The 21267-nt window shown below is 46.7% G+C and overlaps 4 protein-coding genes and 1 long non-coding RNA gene across 7 annotated transcripts in view; 3 read left to right on the top strand and 2 right to left on the bottom strand.

The window, feature by feature from the left end:
• The window catches only part of LOC132454538 (spastin-like), an 8709-nt gene extending 6813 nt beyond the window's left edge, over nt 1–1896 (bottom strand). For both annotated transcript variants that reach the window (XR_009524948.1, XM_060047970.1), the window contains exons 1-2: nt 1179–1896; nt 256–342 (exon numbers count right to left, since the gene is read on the bottom strand). Coding sequence is in view for 1 of the 2 variants with exons in the window: in XM_060047970.1 (XP_059903953.1) it covers nt 256–342; nt 1179–1536 (445 nt within the window). In the remaining variant the exon portion in view is untranslated. The remainder of the gene's footprint in view (nt 1–255; nt 343–1178) is intronic.
• A 24-nt stretch (nt 1897–1920) lies between these two features.
• dpy30 (dpy-30 histone methyltransferase complex regulatory subunit) lies at nt 1921–4444 on the top strand. Of its 2 annotated transcripts, none has more exons than XM_060047980.1 (5): nt 1921–1973; nt 2623–2663; nt 2838–2885; nt 4076–4221; nt 4298–4444. In XM_060047980.1, the coding sequence occupies exons 1-5, from the start codon at nt 1964–1966 to the stop codon at nt 4368–4370; spliced, it is 318 nt and encodes a 105-aa protein (XP_059903963.1). In that variant the 5' UTR covers nt 1921–1963; the 3' UTR covers nt 4371–4444. The 2 variants fall into 2 exon arrangements, with proteins under 2 accessions (XP_059903963.1, XP_059903964.1); XM_060047981.1 differs by lacking the exon at nt 1921–1973 and adding an exon at nt 2186–2397.
• A 371-nt stretch (nt 4445–4815) lies between these two features.
• On the bottom strand, nt 4816–10430 carry psen2 (presenilin 2). Its single transcript, XM_060047974.1, has 10 exons — nt 10032–10430; nt 9354–9553; nt 9126–9267; nt 8962–9029; nt 8436–8656; nt 7381–7479; nt 6981–7040; nt 6176–6283; nt 5729–5844; nt 4816–5510 (listed from the first exon to the last, which is right to left on the bottom strand). The coding sequence occupies exons 1-10, from the start codon at nt 10149–10151 to the stop codon at nt 5355–5357; spliced, it is 1290 nt and encodes a 429-aa protein (XP_059903957.1). The 5' UTR covers nt 10152–10430; the 3' UTR covers nt 4816–5354.
• Nucleotides 8104–8467, top strand: LOC132454546 (uncharacterized). Its single transcript, XR_009524949.1, has 3 exons — nt 8104–8144; nt 8271–8304; nt 8384–8467. It is a non-coding gene; the product is annotated as an uncharacterized LOC132454546 (long non-coding RNA).
• Nucleotides 10431–10628: 198 nt separating the features above from the next.
• Nucleotides 10629–20757, top strand: LOC132454537 (GTP-binding protein 2-like). Its single transcript, XM_060047969.1, has 12 exons — nt 10629–11210; nt 11637–11663; nt 12713–12897; nt 13282–13393; nt 14421–14618; nt 15510–15684; nt 16435–16654; nt 17283–17418; nt 17733–17791; nt 18034–18205; nt 19155–19319; nt 19447–20757. The coding sequence occupies exons 1-12, from the start codon at nt 11028–11030 to the stop codon at nt 19708–19710; spliced, it is 1896 nt and encodes a 631-aa protein (XP_059903952.1). The 5' UTR covers nt 10629–11027; the 3' UTR covers nt 19711–20757.
• Nucleotides 20758–21267: the final 510 nt, after the last annotated feature.

The raw sequence follows: 21267 nt of genomic DNA on the forward strand, positions 1-21267 counted from the left end.
TTCATCCTGTGTGATCTAGGTCCTAGTGTGTTAGAGTACGGTATCCTGTGTGATCTAGTCAGCCACTAGAGAGCAGAGCGTAGATACCAGAAGACCCGGTCGATTGTGTATCCGTCTATTATCCATCCTGTCTCATGAATGGTCAAACCCATATTCTCTGGAGTAAGTCAGACTCAGAGGGGTAATTATGACTCTTGATAGGCTGAACTGTGCAGTAGTAAACAGGAAGTCCCTTCCCCAGGCGTATCTTCTCACCTGTTCCTGGACCGAGGTCGACGGAGATGCCTCTCTCCAGCTCAGCGATGCCCCGCTTGTACCACTCTACAGCCTGCAGCTTGGGGCCTGAAACACACACTATACTGATCAAACAAAGTATCCTAACCAAACGTGAGCCACTACAGCCTGAACAGAGGCTACATGTTAGACTGAGTACAGTACCACAGTACTGCATCCACATCATGTACACAATCAACACATTCCACATGGATCACATCATTGATCCCCCAGGGCATTGCTATGTGGAAACCCAGTCTAAGTCGATTCATAGCAATCAATGCGTACTGTGATCGATACATACTGACCCAATTGGCACGTATTATATTCAGAGATTTGTCCAGAGGTCCTTTAGAAAGTTTGGATCAAACCTCCATTACAGAACAGAAGCCGCGATCAATAGACTTCATAGAAAGGTCTTCACAAAACATCTATTGACCCCAGTAACATGACCGCGTGACCCAGGACACCTGGGGCAGTCTGTTGCTGGTCTACTGTTCTGGTACAGGCTGGTCTAGCTCTGCTGTCTTGGTCCAGGTTGTTCTAGGTTTACTTTCCTGACCCATGTTGTTTTCGGTCTACAGCCCTAGAAGCTCTTTATAGAAGTGTGACTGGATTTTGTAACAAACACAACGCATAAAGCTTCCGTCCTAGAAGATACGGCCAGCTCTACATTAGAACTCCAAAGATCCTGCCAATTTGAAAATGAAATAAACACATCGCTTCATCGTTATTTAGAGACCACAATGCTCACGTGGAAGCTTTATGATCAAGCAGTTGGTCGCTGTTCATGACATTCGTCTTATGTGCAAGAAATTAATGATACACAATTGAATCATTTTTAAAAATACCACAACACAGCACAAATAAGACATTAACTAGCCAACTAAATATTCGTTATCCACCTTTCTCCTCTTCGTCGATCCTGAGGGCCACCGAGATGTACTCGAAGGCTTGCTTGTGGTGGTTCCAGACCCTGTCGCTGTCTTGGACCTGCTGGCTGTCGCCGCGCTGGTCGCTCACGTGCCCGGCTGTTCTCCCTGTGAGCACGGCAGGGACCAGTCGGCCGTACAGCCACAGCAGGATCGCGCTGAGCTGCACGACCAGCAGCCGGAGCAGCGACAGCACCGCCAGCAGCGGGTAAGCTCCATAGTGGAGACTCCGCTGGAGGAGCGACGTCTGGTCGCAGGTTTCGCGGTCCGACGGTGCCGCACCAGGCAACCGCTTTTTCCTGCCTCTCCCTCCCCAGCCTGCGGAGCTCATCTCTCCGACTCTACCAGGTCCATGTCAATGGGACTTGCTGTCGGTCTGGCAGGTCTGGGGTCTCTACCACACCAGGTCCCCTACCCGGTTATAATAATCCAGATCAGGAGATTTAGTTCGCAAATAAATCTTCGAGGCGAGGGTGTTGCACCAGTGTGTGCCTTTGATGTCTGTGTCTGTCTCGCCGCTGTCTCTCCATCCAGCACAAACACACTTCCGGTGTACATTCAAATAATTGTAAAGGTTTGTATTACAGATTCCTTAATGCGGAAACTATAGAAACTTTCGTTTTTTAAAACATTTTTTTCTTAATATTCGTTCTGTTAGATGTAAAGCATTTACAACCGTTTTCAACCGTTTTCCTTATCAACGACGTAAAATGCGTAAGTGCTACGCAACGTATCTTGCGTAACATCTAACAACAAACATGGCGGACGGTGAGTCAATTGTTGTCCGGGTTCACGGTCTTCTTCTTCTGCTATTTATAGTTTCACTGCTCCTCTAGTTCTAGTTTCCGTGCAGGCGTGTTGGAAAGCATTGGCGAAAATACTAATCTGAAAATGCCTTTATAAATTTGTGTTTCTGTGAAGTTATAGCCTCTATATACGATGCTTGGTTGGTATCCTGCCGCTCTTCCAACGTTTCGGTCCATAGTGCCGCCTGGCTTGCGGGCCAATGCTAAAGAAGATGAGTTTAGTTTATGATTTGTTTAGTTCATGATAAGTACGTGGTTATTTAAGTTGATTCCTTTAGTTCAGTCAGGAGAAATAAGCCCGAAGATGTTTGGGCAGCTTCCAGGATGACAGCATTACGCCGACTCTTTCATCCCTTGTAAATATATCCGCGGGTTGTCTCAGAAAGGTATATCTAATGGTTCAGGTTTAAAACCCTGGATAAACCATCACACCGCTGATTTTTCATGCAGTTCTCAATGTATTACTCTATTTTTTTTTCTGACAGTGCATTGCGGCTATGTTGCTAGCCAAGCTAATAGTGTAGCGGGGTGACTTGCATTAGTGAGTCTAACGGATCAGTTGTATCACTTGGTGGGAATACTTTCCTTAACTTGCCACTCACCTTCAACAGATCACGCAGACGCAGACCAGTCCATGGAGGGACACACCCCGGTAAGATATATGATCTGTAACCTGTGTGTGGTTTCTTCATTAGTTAAACATATAATCTTTAGAATGTGAGTAGTGAATTCATTAGTTATAAATATTTGTACCCTGTGTAATAGTATAGTCATTAGTTTGATATCTAAATAAGCAATGTGTGAACCGTATTTGTTTCCTTTTTAGGTGACGGAAAACCCGCATGCTGAATATGGCCTCACAGATAATATCCAGGTAACATCCACATATATCTGCAACATTCAGGCTTATAAAACATAAAGGTAACCTGTATACCACACATTGGCGGCTCCTGAAAAATATCAGGGGGGGGCAATTTTTCAGATCCATTCTATAGGTGCATTAAGCAAGACAGCATAATTTGTAGTTGGATGATTCACTCTTACAGAGATCCTTCTTGTGTCCACTAGATGGCAACTCCATAAACAATAATCGTGTAGCTCCACAATTAATTATTTACATCAATCGGATGTAAACTAGCTAAACAGGACACAAGATATGTCCGGCAACAACATAAAGACAGGGGCAGTATATCAAGTCAAGTATTTATTGACTGACCTTGAAAGTATTGGCTTACAAAAGCAAAATAAGTTATCACAGTGGTACATAGAACAACAATAATTTCACATTCCTCAGAATTGCACAAACAATCTATTTTCATACACAAATGAAATACAAAATCCGCTGAAAATACAGCATCTTGGTATTTCTTCAGATTCAGGATCAAGAACTTTCACAAACTTTACAACATTTCAAAGGTAGTACTAGTGTTGTCCAATTATCTTGGAGCTGTTGGAGTCGAGTGGCAATGTCCCCCTCCCAATAGCCGCAAATCTCAAGCAGCCATCCATGTGGATCTTGGACAGCTCAAGCTTCTTTAGTTTCTCAAGACAGATTGTGCATATCTGTCCCACCAGTCGACACCCAAGCAGTGCTGTCTGCCGTGCCGCCTTCAGGGTGGAAGACTAGGCAGGGGTAGCAGAAGACTGCGTTAGCCTCTTCACAGCCTGCTAGACAGTTTTTTCTCTTAATTTATTGAAAATTCCTGGGTGTATGACTTCCCCACCCCTTTGTAGAAACCGGTTGTATTATTAAATTTGGTCTTTGAGGTCCGGATTTTTTTTAATGCCCATTTGTCTGAATTTGATCGGTGACTAAAAGGAAATTTCCAAGACACAACAGAATTGAACACTCGCCATTGAAGGTAGTCAGTGACTTGATCGAAGATGCCACCTACCTCTCTTTGCTCAGTTACGTATGACGCCTGCGAGCGTCACTACAAGTGCAAGCCCCACGGAGCCCATAGAGATTGCATTGAAGGCTATTCTTTGTGTGTATGTCGGTACCTGTATGTAGGTGAGTGTTTACTCTGTGCTGATGGTCTCCTGTTCGTTGACCGTTCCTAGAGAATAGTGGAGAATGAGAAGGGTAGCGCAGCAGAGAAGAGCTCCAAGCAGAAGGTGGATCTGCAGGCCCTCCCAACGCGAGCCTACCTGGACCAGACGGTCGTGCCCATCCTCCTGCAGGGCCTGTCGGTGCTGGCTAAGGACAGGTGAGCTGCAGACCCAAACCAGGTGGTAGTCAGTCCTCTCTGGCTACAGCACTGACCTTTGACCTCTTTGTTCCAGACCACCCAACCCCATCGAGTACCTAGCGGCGTTCCTCTTGAAAAACAAAGGCCAGTTCGAGGAGAGAAACTAGCTCCCAACTGAAACCTTAGTCTGTTGTGTACTGTACTTTTCTTTTTTTATCATAATAAAGGCATTGAGAGATGAGTTGCTGTTGTGATTCTGTTGACATGCAGGCTCTCTGTAGTCTGAAAGGGGTAGGCCCACTGTTACCAACCAGCTGGTCCAGCAGGACCAGATGATCTATGGTTTAGATTCTTGTACACCTAGTCTCGTAGCAAATGTAAAAATTCTAAGACAATGACTGGGTTCAGCCTGCTCTTATAGATTAGTGAGACGATCCTGATTTCACATTCTGTTTCTCTGCAGACCATAATATTCATTGTGAAACACATTTGAATATCTGGATGGTCTCACAAGGCAACTATTATCAACCATTAATAAAAGAACGAAACGTTCAGGTTATTACCACTGGCCAAGTAGCTGAAAGCTAAGTAACATACGGACTCAAGTCGAAGTTAGGTGTCAGGACTCGACTTTATTAACATCTCAGTGTGAAAGCCTCACCAGCACCGTATGTCTGTTTTATAAAATACACCTGGATAGAGATCTAACCCCAGACGACGTCTTCAAAACCAGACCAGGGGGAAGATCTGCAGGTACCCGACGCCAGGTACCAAGCAAGCTATGAGAAGCTAAACCGTTAGCCTGGTACCAACTAACTGAGAAGCAAAACACTTGTGGTCAGAGGAGACCAGCCTCACTAGCAGCCTAACCATACATCAAATCAATGTTAGTCTGAAAATAGTTCATTATGTTAAGGGTTAAATAAGTGATGAGACTACTTCAAAGAGGATAGCAGAGGTTCAGGTCGTTTGATTTCAACAGCCTTCCAGAGAATATTCTCCAGGATGATTAAAGAACCAGACGTTAAAGACATTCCAGCAGGTTTTAGTTAGGAAAAAATAGATTCTTCACGTCCGTCCAGCCCCCCCGATGAAAAACAAGAGTTGCTCCGATCAAAAACATTTAGTTTGTTCTAGCAGCCAATCAGAGGTCAGATGTAGTACTGGTTTGTGGCCAGGTTGTCCATGAAGGGCTGGACCAGGTAGTCTGTGGAGAAGTAGAACACCAGGCCAAAAGCGATGGAGATGGGCAGCGCCGGCAGAGCCTTCTTAAAGATGGCCAAGAGCAGCAGGGTCAGACACAGGCCCTGGAACACAAAGCCAACCAACCTTTATTGACACAGACACTTTACGCTAGCCTGAGCAGGCTAGCGTGGTGTTAGCATGGTTATGGTGGTACTCACTATGAGGATGGCTACGGAGCAGGCTAGCGTAGTTTTAGCATGGTTATGGACGGTGGTACTCATTATGAGGATGGCTACGGAGCAGGCTAGCGTTGGGTTAGCATGGCTATGGTGGTACTCACTATGAGGATGGCTACGAAGCAGGCTAGCGTGGTGTTCCAGTCTCCTCCTGTGGCTGCTGCCTTCCCCACCAGAACACTGTAGAAGATGAAGTCCCCTAGACCCAGCTTCACCCCGCCTAGAGAGGGAGACACCCGCATTAGATACAGAGAGAGACACCAGCAAAATATATACAGAGAGAGAGAGAGGCCCCCATACTATAAACGTAGAGAGACAGCCCTGCTGTACTCAGAGAGAGAGAGAGACACCAGCAAAATATACAGAGAGAGAAGACCGCATTATATACAGAGAGAGAGATGCCCCCATACTGTAAACATAGACAGCCCCGCTGTACAGTGAGAGAGAGTGAGAGAGAGCGACCCCCTGTGGTAAACACAGAGGGAGAGAGGAGACTCTAACAGGTCCAGCCCTGGGGTCCTAGAGGCGACAGCAGAAGGTTGGCCTCTTACTCTCCTCCTCCTGGTCCTCCCCTGAAGGGCACGCCCCCTGGGCTCCAGCGGGGGGGTCTGGGGAGTCTTCGGCCTCCAGGGAGCCTCCGGCCTCCTGGGCCTCTGCATCTGGAACACAACACAGTAGAGGCTGGGACGGCGCTCCTGGAGCCTCCACCCTCCAGCTCCACCCTCCAGCTCCACCCTCCCCCCTCCAGCATTGCATAATATAATGTAATGTCATGTTATATAGCATAATGTCATCTTGGATCATAATATAATATGTAATGTTATGCAGCATAATATATTATGTATAATATAATATAATATAATAAAGTATAATATAATGTCATGTTATGTAGTATAATAAAGTATAATATAATGTCATGTTATGTAGTATAATAAAGTATAATATAATGTCATGTTATGTAGCATAATAAAGTATAATATAATGTCATGTTATGTAGTATAATAAAGTATAATATAATGTCATGTTATGTGGTATAATAAAGTATAATATAATGTCATGTTATGTAGTATAATAAGTATAATATAATGTCATGTTATGTAGTATAATAAGTATAATATAATGTCATGTTATGTAGTATAATAAGTATAATATAATGTCATGCATGATCTTCCGCAGGTTAAAGAGATACTGCCTAGTTCTGGACTCATGGCCCGGATTGGCTCACAGAAGGGGCTGGCTCTTATTAAGTGAGAGAGTGAGTGTGTGTATATGAGAGTGTGTGTGTGTGTGTATGGCAATGTGTGCGTGTGTATCAGAGTGTGTGGCTTTGTGTGCCAGTGTGTGTGCGTGTCCTACCTGACTGCTGTCTTCCCCCTTCTGCAGGGTTGGCCATCCCTACCATCCACGCCATGCCGGCTGCAGAGACAAACATCACACTAATGAATACCATGCACACAGACACACAGGCACACACACACACACACACACAGGCACACACAAAAACACACAAATGCGCTCGCACGCCCACAGGCAAACACATGCATACACTCACACACACACAGGAAAACACACACACACACACAAAGCCACATATGCGTGTGCACACACACAGCACTATAATATTACTATATTATAATTATACATATATAATTATAATTATAAATCATATTATTATATCAAATGATTAAATTATTGTACTATAATAATATTTTATAATTTGGTATAATTGTAATGTGTGTGTGTGAAGGGGACTGACAGGAGTAGATGAGAGCAGGGAAGATGGGTTCATTCCTCTCCTGGGCCGTCTCCACCAGCATCCTCAGGGGCCCCTTAGGGGACAGCACGGCCACCAGGTCTGGAACACAACACTAGGGTTAGGACATAGGGTCTGGAACACAACACTAGGGTTAGGACATAGGGTCTGGAACACAACACTAGGGTTAGGACATAGAGTCTGGAACACAACACTAGGGTTAGGACATAGGGTCTGGAACACAACACTAGGGTTAGGACATAGGGTCTGGAACACAACACTAGGGTTAGGACATAGGGTCTGGAACACAACACTAGAGTTAGGACATAGGGTCTGGAACACAACACTAGGGTTAGGACATAGGGTCTGGAACACAACACTAGGGTTAGGACATAGGGTCTGGAACACAACACTAGAGTTAGGACATAGGGTCTGGAACACAACACTAGAGTTAGGACATAGGGTCTGGAACACAACACTAGGGTTAGGACATAGGGTCTGGAACACAACACTAGGGTTAGGACATAGGGTCTGGAACACAACACTAGGGTTAGGACATAGGGTCTGGAACACAACACTAGGGTTAGGACATAGGGTCTGGAACACAACACTAGGGTTAGGACATAGGGTCTGGAACACAACACTAGGGTTAGGACATAGGGTCTGGAACACAACACTAGAGTTAGGACATAGGGTCTGGAACACAACACTAGGGGTAGGACATAGGGTGGGGGCGCTGGTTGTTAGCTGATGGTGCTGGTTGCTAGGTGATGGTGTTGGTTGCTAGGTGATGGTGCTGGTTGCTATGTGAGGGCGCTGGTTGTTAGCTGATGGTGCTGGTTGCTAGGGGTTGGTGTTGGTTGCTAGGTGATGGTGCTGGTTGCTATGTGAAGGCGCTGGTTGTTAGCTGATGGTGCTGGTTGCTAGGTGATGGTGTTGGTTGCTAGGTGATGGTGCTGGTTGCATGTGAGGGCGCTGGTTGCTAGGTGATGGTGCTGGTTGCTAGGTGATGGTGCTGGTTGCTATGTGAGGGCGCTAGTTGCCCGGCTGCTAGGCACCGTAGATGGAGATGGCCCCGAGGATGACCCAGGTGGACCACTCTGGGAGGTACTTGATGAAGACGAGGGCCATGAGGGCGCTGATGATGATGAGGTAGGCCTGCTGCAGCTGCAGGGGGCCCTTCCAGTGGATGCAGATCATCCCCACCGCCCCGAAGTTCCAGATCAGGACCCCCACCGTGGGGAAGTCCATCGCCAAGTTATAGTTCTTGAACAGCTCCCTGACAGAGGAGACACAGAGACACAGAGACTCAGATACAGGCAACTCACCCCGGGTAAAGATAACTCACCCCAGGTAAAGCCAACTCACCCCAGGTAAAGATAACTCACCCCAGGTAAAGCCAACTCACCCCAGGTAAAGATAACTCACCCCAGGTAAAGATAACTCACCCCAGGTAAAGATAACTCACCCCAGGTAAAGATAACTCACCCCAGGTAAAGAAAACTCACCCCGGGTAAAGATAACTCACCCCGGGTTAAGGTTACTCACTCTAAAAGTAACTCACCCCAGGTAAAGAAAACTCACCCCAGGTAAAGGTAACTGAACCAGAAGAGCAACATAAGGGATGAGAGGATAAGCCAGCCATGGATAAACTGCAACACAGGAACACAAATAAATACACACAAGTAATACCCATCAACATCTATAATATATATATATGATATATTGAAACGTAAACGTGAGCTCACCTTGTAGCAGCGGTACTTATAGAGCATCACCAGGAATATCGTCATGACGACGATGACACTGATCATGACGATGGAATTCAGGAAGGAATTGAGAAGCCTCCGCCCAACTGAGACCTCGTCCTCTGAGAAGGGGGTGTAGATCCTACCCACACACACATTATACACATGAGAGAGAGACACAGAGAGAGAGAGACGGACAGACAGACTGACAGAGACACACAGACTTACAGTCTCTGGTTAGTCTTCTCCGTGTAGAAGCCGATGGACTTGATGGTTGCTACGACGACCACCATGCACAGGGTGACTGGGATGAACAGCATAATCACATGCTTGGCGCCGTACTTCAGAGTTAGCTCCTCCTCCTCGTCTAGCTCCGGCTCTGGTCCCGCCCCTCGCTCCGAACTCTTCGCCCTCCGCAACACGGGCCCCTGCAGACAGATACGCAGACACAGACAGGTAACTTAACATCGTCACAGACAGACAGGTTACTAAACATCTTGAGAGTAAGAGAGACAGGTTAGTAAAGCTTATGACAGACCGGTAAGTAAACATCATGACAGAAATACAGACAGGTTAGTAAACATTATGACAGACAGACAGACAGGTAACTGAACTATATGACAGACCGACAGGTAGTACAGCTTAGTACTGAATATCATGACAGACTGTTTACTGAACGAGACCTCAGTTCGACCTCAACACACACACACACACACACACACACACACACACACACACACACACACACACACACACACACACACACACACACACACACACACACACACACACACACACACACACACACACACACACACACACACACACACACACACACACACACACACACACACACACACACACACACACACACACACACACACACACACACACACACACACACACCTGGGCGCTCGGATCCGGGTCAGACTGTTCAGGCTGGTAAGAAGGAACCGGTGGCGTCTCGGACGACATCAGTGCGCTCCTCTCGTCGTACGAGTCCTCCTCGCTGTCCGAAGTGGTCATTGTTTATAAACAGTTTGCTACCCGTCGATGAGACGAGAGGGAAGTAGAATTTAAAGCGCTTCTCTGCTCCTACTCTGCATTGGTTTCCCGGTTGACGAGCATTCACTGTGTGGTCTGCGTCCAACTGCGACCTAGGACAGATGACACACTTTTCACGGGTTTTTTCACTTGTCTTTCACTTTTATTCAGACGCGGAGTACAAAAACATACGCCAAATTTCAGCTTAAAAACATCGGACCGGAAGTCCCGGGATCGTCAGCTGATTCAGCCCATACACGTGACCCTGCCGGCGGTAACGTCACTGCACACTGACGTAGAAATACGACAAATTAATAGATCAATTAATAAGAGAATACATAAAAAGGCAATAATAATAATATATCCTTTTTTTTTTACAAACGGAGGAAAACAATAAAATATTTTTTTTTAATAAATGACTAAATTGTTTATTTTGTGAATTCACACAGCATATTAGCAATACGTTGTAAATAAGCATTTGTAGAGATGTTTAGTCTAGGTGATGTTAGTGATGTTTTGTTTAGGTGATGTTAGGGATTGTTAAGTTTAAGTTATGTTAGATAGGTCTAAGTTAAGGTTATTTTCGAGATGGTTAAGTTGAGGTTGTATTAGTTAGTTTAGAGATGGTTAATACAGGAGTTTGGTTAGAGAGATGCTTGGTTTAGTTTAGTTTAGGCACTGAGCAGCGCGCTTGGTACCGCGCACGACGCGCTGTCGCATTCGCGCGGTACCGCAGTCTGCGCGCCTCCAGTCTCACGGATACATAATATTATGGTTTATGTTACCATATGAACAATGGGGCTTTCATTTTGCCTATTATCCGTAAAACAGGAGCTTTGAATCCTCCCACACGCATCGATGGATGTCCGGTCGTCAGAAAGCTGTCCGGTATATGCCGGGCAGAGGATGAACGGCTCCAGCTCCGGTAACGGAGGGAAGATATCCAAGAAGTCGCGGAGCAGAAAAGGCAAACGAGGCCGCAGAAGGAAGAGTAGGAAGAGCCGGAGCAACAAATCCCCACCGCCGTATCTACCTCCGGAGGTACGAGCTGATAGCTGACGGAACATTAGCCAACATGTAGATGTAAATAGGCCAGAGCGAGCTGTGGAACACGATTCATCATAGCGGCAACAAGCCTAATAATAATTGATTATACCCTTTCTCCCTCTCACTTTCCTAATTCCTTCACACAGTATATCTTTCTATCGTTCTATTGTTCTATCTATCTATCTATCTATCTATCTATCTATCTATCTATCTATCTATCTATCTATCTATCTATCTATCTATCTATCTATCTATCTATCGTTCTATCTATCGTTCTATCTATCGTTCTATCTATCTATCTATCTATCTATCTATCTATCTATCTATCTATCTATCTATCTATCTATCTATCTATCTATCTATCTATCTATCTATCTATCTACCTACCTATGATCTGTCATTCTGTTTATGTATTTGCAGGCAGAAGAAGGAAACATTGAATATAAGGTAGGTATTGTTATTATTATTGTTGCCTAAAATGTAGACCGTGGTTTGTGTTAGACAGTACAGAGAGACAGATGCGTCACCAAGGAGCAGGGAAGGGTTAGACAGTACAGAGACAGGTTATTAAGGAGCAGGTAGGGGTTTGACAGTACAGAGACAGGTTATTAAGGAGCAGGTAGGGGTTTGACAGTACAGAGACAGGTCATTAAGGAGCAGGGAGGGGTTAGACAGTACAGAGACAGGTCATTAAGGAGCAGGTAGGGGTTTGACAGTACAGAGACAGGTCATTAAGGAGCAGGGAGGGGTTAGACTGTACAGAGACAGGTCATTAAGGAGCAGGTAGGGGTTAGACAGTACAGAGACAGGTCATTAAGGAGCAGGGAGGGGTTAGACAGTACAGAGACGGGTCACTAAGGAGCAGGTAGGGGTTAGACAGTACAGAGACAGGTTATTAAGGAGCAGGTAGGGGTTAGACAGTACAGAGACAGGTCATTAAGGAGCAGGGAGGGGTTAGACAGTACAGAGACAGGTCATTAAGGAGCAGGTAGGGGTTTGACAGTACAGAGACAGGTCATTAAGGAGCAGGGAGGGGTTAGACAGTACAGAGACAGGTCATTAAGGAGCAGGTAGGGGTTTGACAGTACAGAGACAGGTCATTAAGGAGCAGGGAGGGGTTAGACAGTACAGAGACAGGTCATTAAGGAGCAGGTAGGGGTTTGACAGTACAGAGACAGGTCATTAAGGAGCAGGTAGGGGTTGGACAGTACAGAGACAGGTCATTAGGGAGCAGGTAGGGGTTAGACAGTACAGAGACAGGTCATTAAGGAGCAGGTAGGGGCTAGACAGTACTGAGACAGGTCATTAGGGAGCAGGTAGGGGTTAGACAGTACAGAGACAGGTGGGGTACGGCAGTAGGGGTTAGACAGTGGTGGTTAAACAGTGGACTAGGGGATAGAAGATGGGATTGGACGGACAACACTATGCAATAGGCAGTAGGGGTATGACAGCTGGGGTTAGACGGTGAGGGCTGGCCACTGACTCTGTGTTTCCAGCTGAAGCTGGTGTCCCCGACGCCGCAGCGCTTCGAGCACCTGGCCACGCAGCTGAAGTGGCGGCTGCAGGAGGGCGGGGGCGAGGCGGTGTACCAGATCGGGGTGGAGGACAACGGCATGCTGGTGGGCCTCAGCCAGGAGGACATGAAGGCCTCGCTACACACCCTGCAGAGGATGGCCGAGAAGTACGTACCAGTAGTAGTACCAGTAGTAGTACCGGTAGTAATACTAGGAGTACTAAAGGTTGTGTTACACTACAAACCCTGCAGAGGTTAGCAGAGAAGTACATACTAGTAGTAGTACTAGTAGTAGTAATATAGTAGTAGTACTAGTAGTAGTAATATAGTAGTAGTACTAGTAGTATTAGTATTATGATAGAAGTTGTAGTATTTTAGTAGTATAAGTAGTACTACTAGTAGTAGTGCTGGTTGTAGTAGTAGCAGTGGCAGTGTCAGTAGCAGCAGTATGATAGTTGTAGTAGTGTTATAGTAGTAGAAGTAGTAGCAGTAGTGGTACTAGTAGTAGTAGTACTATAGTAGTAGTAGAAGTACTTACTGTGTACTCCCCAGGGTTGGAGCAGATATAACCGTCCTCAGAGAGAGGGAGGTGGAGTACAACTCAGACCGGAAGTCCAGAAAGATCACTGAGGTTCTGGTGCGGAAGGTTCCAGATGACCAACAGGTGACCTCAATCATCCATCCCTCATCATCCATCCCTCATCATCCATCATCTATCATCATCCATCCCTCATCATCCATCCCTCATCATCCATCCCTCATCATCCAGCCCTCCTCATCCATCCCTCATCATCCATCCCTCATCATCCATCATCTATCATCATCCATCCCTCATCATCCATCCCTCATCATCCATCCCTCATCATCCAGCCCTCCTCATCCATCCCTCATCATCCATCCCTCATCATCCATCCCTCATCATCCATCCCTCATCATCCAGCCCTCCTCATCCATCCCTCATCATCCATCCCTCATCATCCATCCCTCATCATCCAGCCCTCATCATCCAGCCATCATCATCCATCCCTCATCATCCAGCCCTCATCATCCAGCCATCATCATCCAGCCATCATCATCCATCATCTATCATCATCCATCATCTATCATCATCCATCATCTATCATCATCCCTCATCTATCATCATCCATCCCTCATCTATCATCATCCATCATCTATCATCATCCATCATCTATCATCATCCATCCCTCATCTATCGTGTATATATTGTAATAATGTAGTATATAAAGTAGTAATGTAATGTATATAGTTATAATGTTGTATGTTTAGTAGTAATGGAGTATATATTATAGTAATTAGTGAATATAGAAGTAATGTAATATATATATTAGTTATTAGTGTATATAGTAGTAATGATAGCAATTTGTGTATATAGTAGTAATGTATATATGGTAGTAATTATGTATATAGTAGTAATGTAGTATATATAGTAGTAATGTAATATATATAGTAGTAATGTAATATATATAGTAGTAATGTATATATGGTAGTAATTAGTATATAAAGTAGTAATGTAGTATATATAGTAGTTATTTAATATATATATAGTAGTAATGTAGGGTGCATATAGAGTGGTAATGTAGTGTACGTATAGTAGTAATGTGGTATAGATAGTAGTTATGTAGTGTATTGTGTGTCGTACTCGCTGTGTCGTCTCTGTCTGGGGGGGCCAGTTCCTGGACCTGCGGGTGGCGGTCCTGGGGAACGTGGACTCTGGGAAGTCCACCCTGCTGGGGGTCCTGACCCAGGGGGAGCTGGACAACGGGCGTGGCCGCGCTCGCCTCAACCTCTTCAGACACCTCCACGAGATCCAGACGGGGCGCACCTCCAGCATCAGCTTTGAGATCCTGGGCTTCAACAGCAAGGGAGAGGTGCTCACCTCACACTGAACCAGAGCACACCTGGTCACCTCACACTGAACCAGAGCACACCTGTTCACCTCACACTGAACCAGAGCACACCTGTTACCACACCTGTTCACCTCACACTGAACCAGACCACACCTGTTCACCTCACACTGAACCAGACCACACCTGGTCACCTCACACTGAACCAGAGCACACCTGTTCACCTCACACTGAACCAGAGCACACCTGTTCACCTCACACTCAATCAGAGCACACTTAAACAGATCACACTCAATCAGAGCACACTTAGTCAGATCACACTCAATCAGAGCACACTTCGTCAGATCACACTTAATCTGTAAGGGATAGTTGCTCCCCAAAGTATTTTAAAGCTTCTGTAAGAGAGAGATATATTAAAGCTTCTGTGAGAGAGAGTTACTCCCTGAGGTAATTTAAGCTGCTGTTAGAGAGAGTCATATCGAGAGACAGCAGCAAGATTTAGAAATGAACACCCGATGAAAACACCCTTTCCCTCGCACGCTGAGAAGTGTTGCAAGTCATGCTGCAGCATTTCACTCGCTAATTGCTTAAAGCTTGGCCAATACTAACAAAATACAAATCAATTATAGCTCTTAGAACATTATCTGTAGCACCTATAATAATACTAGTATATATTAAATCTAAACTAAAGCACCTTTAATAATATTAGTTAATATATTAAATCAAACATACAGCACCTTTAATAATACTAGTCTATGTTAAATCGTACCTACAGAACCTTTAACTATACTAATACATATATTAACTCGTACCTAGAGCACCTTTAATAATATTAGTATATATATTAAAACTTGCCTTAGGCACCATTAATAACGCTAGTATATTAAATCTGACCTACAATGTTTGTGTGCGTAGGTGGTGAACTACAGTGATTCGCGCACGGCAGAGGAGATCTGTGAGAACTCGTCTAAGATGATCACCTTCATGGACCTGGCGGGCCACCACAAGTACCTGAAGACCACCATCTTCGGCCTGCTCAGCTACGGACCCGACTTCGCCATGCTGGTGGTCAGCGCCAACACCGGCATAGGTCTGTCTCTCTGGCTGCCTGTCTGACTGTCTGACAGACTCTCTCTCTCTCTGACTGTCTGTCTATCTGTGAGACTGTCTGTCAGTCTGACAGACTCTCTGTCTGTCTGACTGTTTGTCTGTCTGTGTGACTGACTGTCTGTCTGTGTGACTGACTGTCTGTCTGTGATACTGTCTGTCTGTCTGTCTGTCTGTCTGTCTGTCTGTCTGTGTGAGCTCTGTCTGTTTCCCCCCGGGCCCCGCTGTAGCCCCGGGCCCCTGAACTGCGTAACGCTAGGGTCCCAGTCTGGTGTAAGTGGATCATGGGGATGAATGATCTCTTGAACTACTTTCCAAAGCCGTGGTTCCATCTAATTTGGCCCAGCGTGTCACGCAGGCGTCCTCATGAGACACATGCACTATTCCGAATTATTATTCACTATTTAGAAATGGTTTATTGTAAATATTACTTATTTTATTTAATTTCTACCTACTTGTAGGCTTTTTTAATTATTGCACCGTGGGTCAGAGACAAACGCAATTTTCTATTTCTCTATCTGTCTTGCAAGTATTTTGGAATTGATGATAAAGACTTTGAACTTTGAACTTTTGAACTTTGAGACACTTAATAAAACGCTCGAGGTCTGCTGTGGAAACAACCTTCACGATAACGTCAGCCCCGTGGTTTGTTTACGTCCGCGTCTGAGAAGAGGAGTGCTGAGCGGAACCCAGACTAACCGTAGCCCCCCCCCCCCCCCCCCCCTGCTGCTAGCGGGGACCACCCGGGAGCACCTGGGCCTGGCCCTGGCCCTCAAGGTGCCCATCTTCCTGGTGCTGAGCAAGGTGGACCTGTGCTCGCGCTCCACGGTGGAGCGCACCCTGAGGCAGCTGGAGCGCGTCCTGAAGCAGCCGGGCTGCAACAAGGTGCCCTTCCTCGTGACCGGGCCCGACGACGCCGTCACCGCCGCACAGCAGTTCACACAGTCCACCAGGTACTGGGAACACTGGGAGCACTTACTGGGAACACTGGGAGCACTTACCGGGAACACTGGGAACACTTATTGGGAACACTGGGAACACTTACTGGGAACACTGGGAACACATATTGGGAACAATGGGAACACATATCAGGAGACTGGGAACACATACTGGGAACACTGGGAACACATACTGGGAACAAAGGGAACACATATTGGGAGACTGAGAACGCTTGGAACACACAGGGAACACATTCTCCGAGACTGGGAGCACATACTTGGAGACTGGTATCACTGGGAACACAGACTGGGAACACAGACTGGGAACACAGACTGGGAACTCATACCGGGAACACTGGGAACACATGCTTGGAGACCGGGAACATATGGAACACATATTGGGAACACTGGGAGCACATACTCTGGACACTAGAAACACATACTGGGAACACTGGGAATATGTACTGGGAGACTGGGAACACATGGTACACATACTTGGAGAATGGGAACACGGGGAACACATTCTGGGAAGATATAATGGGAACACTGGGAATATATACTGGGAAGAGTCTGAATATGTACGGTACTACGAACTCTGGGATAACCTGGAAATGTGTGTGTGAATGTGTGTGTGTGTGTGTAGCATCACCCCCATCCTCCTGGTCTCCAGTGTGGGGGGGGAGGGGCTGAAACTCCTCCAGGAGTTCCTCAACATCCTCCCTCCTCTGAGCAGCAGCCAGGAGCAGGAGGAGCTCATGGAGCAGCCCACCGAGTTCCAGGTACGCACACACACACATACTCACACATACACTCACACACACGCGCGCACACACACACACACACACACACACACACACACACACACTCACACATTCACACACACACACACACACACACAAACACACTCACGCAGACACACACACCAACTCCCACTGACACACACACACACACACACACACACACACAGACACACTCGCACAGACACACTCACACATTCACACGCACACATTCATGCACTCGCATACGCACGCCAAACACACGCATGTGTGTGTGTATGTGTGTGTGTGTGAGTCTTTAATGTGTTGCTCTTCAGGTGGACGAGATCTACTCTGTTCCTGATGTTGGGACCGTGGTGGGGGGCACTCTGTACAGGTCAGTGTTTCTGATGTGTGTGTGAGTGAAGTGTGATGTAATAGGGATTGATGTTTGTGTGTGTGTAGCGGGGTGCGATTAGTGATGTGTGTGTGTGTGTGTAGCGGGGCGGGATTAGTTATGTGTGTGTGTAGTAGGCCATGATTAGTGATGTGCGTGCGCGTGTGTGTGTGTGTGTGTGTGTGTGTGTGTGTGTGTGTGTGTGTGTGTGTGTGTGTGTGTGTGTGTGTGCGTGCGTGCAGCGGGGTGTGCCGGGAGGGCGAGCGCCTCCTGGTGGGCCCTACGGACGCGGGGGGTTTCCTGCGGCTGCGGGTGGGCAGCATCCAGAGGAACCGCTCCGGGTGCCGTCTGCTGCGGGCCGGCCAGGCCGCCACGCTGGCCCTGGGCAACTTCGACCGCTCGCTGCTGCGCAAGGTCAGGCCCCGGCCTCTGACCTCTGACCCCTCACCCCTAACCTCTAACTTGTTACCCATAACCTCTGACATTTAACCACTTACGCCTTGTTCACACTACATGCTCTTCTTCGTGTTCTTCCGGGTTGTATTGCAAAGGCGATTTCATTGGACAGTGGCCTTGCGTATATTTGCATAACGCAGTCCGATTGGCAGACGGATCCGTCGCTGCCTGGAAGGTTGAACATTTCTAAACTTTTTGACATGGGGCGCTCCATGCAAAGTCAATGAGATCCGTCGTCCGTCGAGGTAGTGTGAACAAGGCTTTACTCTTAACTTCTAATACTGGTTTATCTAACCTCTAACACTTCAAGGTGATGTGTTTCTAGGGCATGGTGATGGGGACGTCATGGTAGCGACGTCACGGTGATGTCATGGTGATATGTTTATAGGGCGTGGTGATGTGACATTGTGATGGTGACGTCAAGGTGGTGATGTCATGGTGGTGATGTCATGGTGATGTGTTTCCAGGGCATGGTGATGGTGATGTCATGGTGGTGATGTCATGGTGACGTCATGGTGATGGTGACGTCATGGTGATGGTAACGTCATGGTGATGGTGACGTCATGGTGATGGTGACGTCATGGTGATGTGTTTCCAGAGCATGGGGATGGTGACGTCATGGTGATGGTAACGTCATGGTGATGGTAACGTCATGGTGATGGTGATGTCATGGTGATGGTGACGTCATGGTGATGGTGACGTCATGGTGATGTGTTTCCAGAGCATGGGGAATGTGACGTCATGGTGATGGTAACGTCATGGTGATGGTGACGTCATGGTGATGTGTTTCCAGGGCATGGTGATGGTGTTGTCATGGTGATGTGTTTCCGGGGCATGGTGATGGTGTTGTCATGGTGATGTGTTTCCGGGGCATGGTGATGGTGTTGTCATGGTGATGTGTTTCCAGGGCATGGTGATGGTGAGTCCCAGGGTGAACCCGACCATCTGCTGTCAGTTTGAGGCGTCCATCGTGCTCCTCTTTCACGCCAAGACCTTCCGCCGGGGGTCCCAGGTCACCGTGCACGTGGGCAACGTCCGACAGACCGCCACCGTGCTCTGCATGCAGGGGAAGGTAGGTCCCCACTAGCTAGCAATGATGTGTCAGCATAACCTCACCACCAAACCTCTCTGTATGTTAGTATATTCTGTTTTCTACGTCATGGGTTCTATCTCTTGTTTATTCCCCGTTCGTCCACTAGGAGGAGCTGCGTACGGGGGAGCGGGCGGTGGTTCGGTTCCGCTTCATCAAGCACGCCGAGTACCTGCGGCTGGGAGCCAAGCTGCTCTTCAGAGAGGGCGTGGCTAAGGGCATCGGTCACGTGACCCGGCTGCTTCCCGCCTCCAACAACCTAGACCAGAACCAGAACCAGCGACCTCATAGGCACGACGCTGAGGGGGAGGGTCACCTCAACACCGACGCTACCCGCAAACCCCGCCCCCATCCGTCATCACCTCTCCAGTGAACTCTGACCTGGCTTAGCTGTTGGGTCTCTCTCTCTCTCTCTCTCTCTCTCTCTCTCTCTCTCTCTCTCTCTCTCTCTCTCTCTCTCTCTCTCTCTCTCTCTCTCTCTCTCTCTCTCTCTCTCTCTCTCTCTCTCTCTCTCTCTCTCTCTCTCTCTCTCTCTCTCTCTCTCTCTCTCTCTCTCTCTCTCTCTCCTTGATATTGCCATGCCATGGCAACAGCAAGGGTTTAAAATGCTAACATCACTCGAAGGACCAGATATTAATACTAAAGAGACATGGCGATAACTATAGTACTACTAGTCTAGAGTACTAGTCTTGTGATACTGGATTACTATGGACTAAGGATGTCAGGGTGGATTTCCAGAGCGGTATTAGTTGGTTTGTTCTGTGTTTTTCAACATAAAAGCGCGTCAGGTGGTTTGTTTTGTAGAACTCCGCCCACTAAGCATCACCACATGTTGTGCTCCCCTGCATGTTCCCTCCTGCTAGTGGATTTTAGCCAATTAACTTGCAGCTAATAAGCTATTGGCCAGTTAGCTTGTAGCTAGCTTGCTAGTAGCTAGGACATCGTTTTTACCGTCCTCCGATTCAGTGAGCTGAATATGTGAATGTATTTCCCATCGTTTGTGGAGAGTACTACGCATCTGCCTCGACCACAGCATGCTCTCGATCGCTAGCCTCCAGGGTACCTAAGAACGCAGGCTAACCATAGACACCAGAGCCAAACCAGCAACCTTGGTGTTCAGTGATGATATTTGCTGTAATACTGTAAGTGATTGACTTGTTTTGAATCCAAAACGGATTCAGCGTTTTGACAGATTTAACTTTTAACAGAAGTCTTCTATATGCTGTATTTATAAAGATGATGTTCGGTTTAATTCTTGTTCATCCCTCAAAAAAATTATTTTGGGGAGGGGCTTAACGTTGTGACGGACCAATATTGGGCACAGAACGCCGTCACAGAACGAGATGAGACATTTCCACATGTTAACATAGCATAACTGTGCTGGCATGTGGGAATGCACCGTTAGCTTGCTCCAAACTATTAAACATGTTACTGTACATTGTGCTGCCTCCTTATTCACATGGACTAACAACATCAGTCAAGTGAAAACATTGCATGCTGGTTAATGCCATAACTTCTCGTTAATTATATTGAGCCTCGTTAATGACATCACGTCTTGTTGAAGGTAAGCAAGGCAATTTGTTTTAAACGTATTTTTATCCCATTTCTTGAAATTAATTTTGGGCCCAAAATAAATCCATTAAATCGAATGCTCTGTTAAAAAAAGGGAATCATCTGGTTTATGTGGCTGTAGCAGGGATCTATTAATCCCCTCCAATCATTTATTTTGGCCCAAAAGAAAATCCGTTAGGAAGCGTGAACGGGGGGCTGGGACTTTATCAGTGACTTTCAAAATTGCGCTAACTCTGGCTGGTTTTCCAAATTGCCTACCCTAGCTTTGATGACATCGGTAATGAAATCACGTCTCGGAAATGACATCCCGTCTTTTGGTGTCGGGTATTTGGTTGGGGTGTGTATTTGGTTGGGGTGT

The sequence above is a fragment of the Gadus macrocephalus genome, chromosome 3, assembly GCF_031168955.1.
Source record: "Gadus macrocephalus chromosome 3, ASM3116895v1".
NCBI lineage: Eukaryota > Metazoa > Chordata > Actinopteri > Gadiformes > Gadidae > Gadus > Gadus macrocephalus.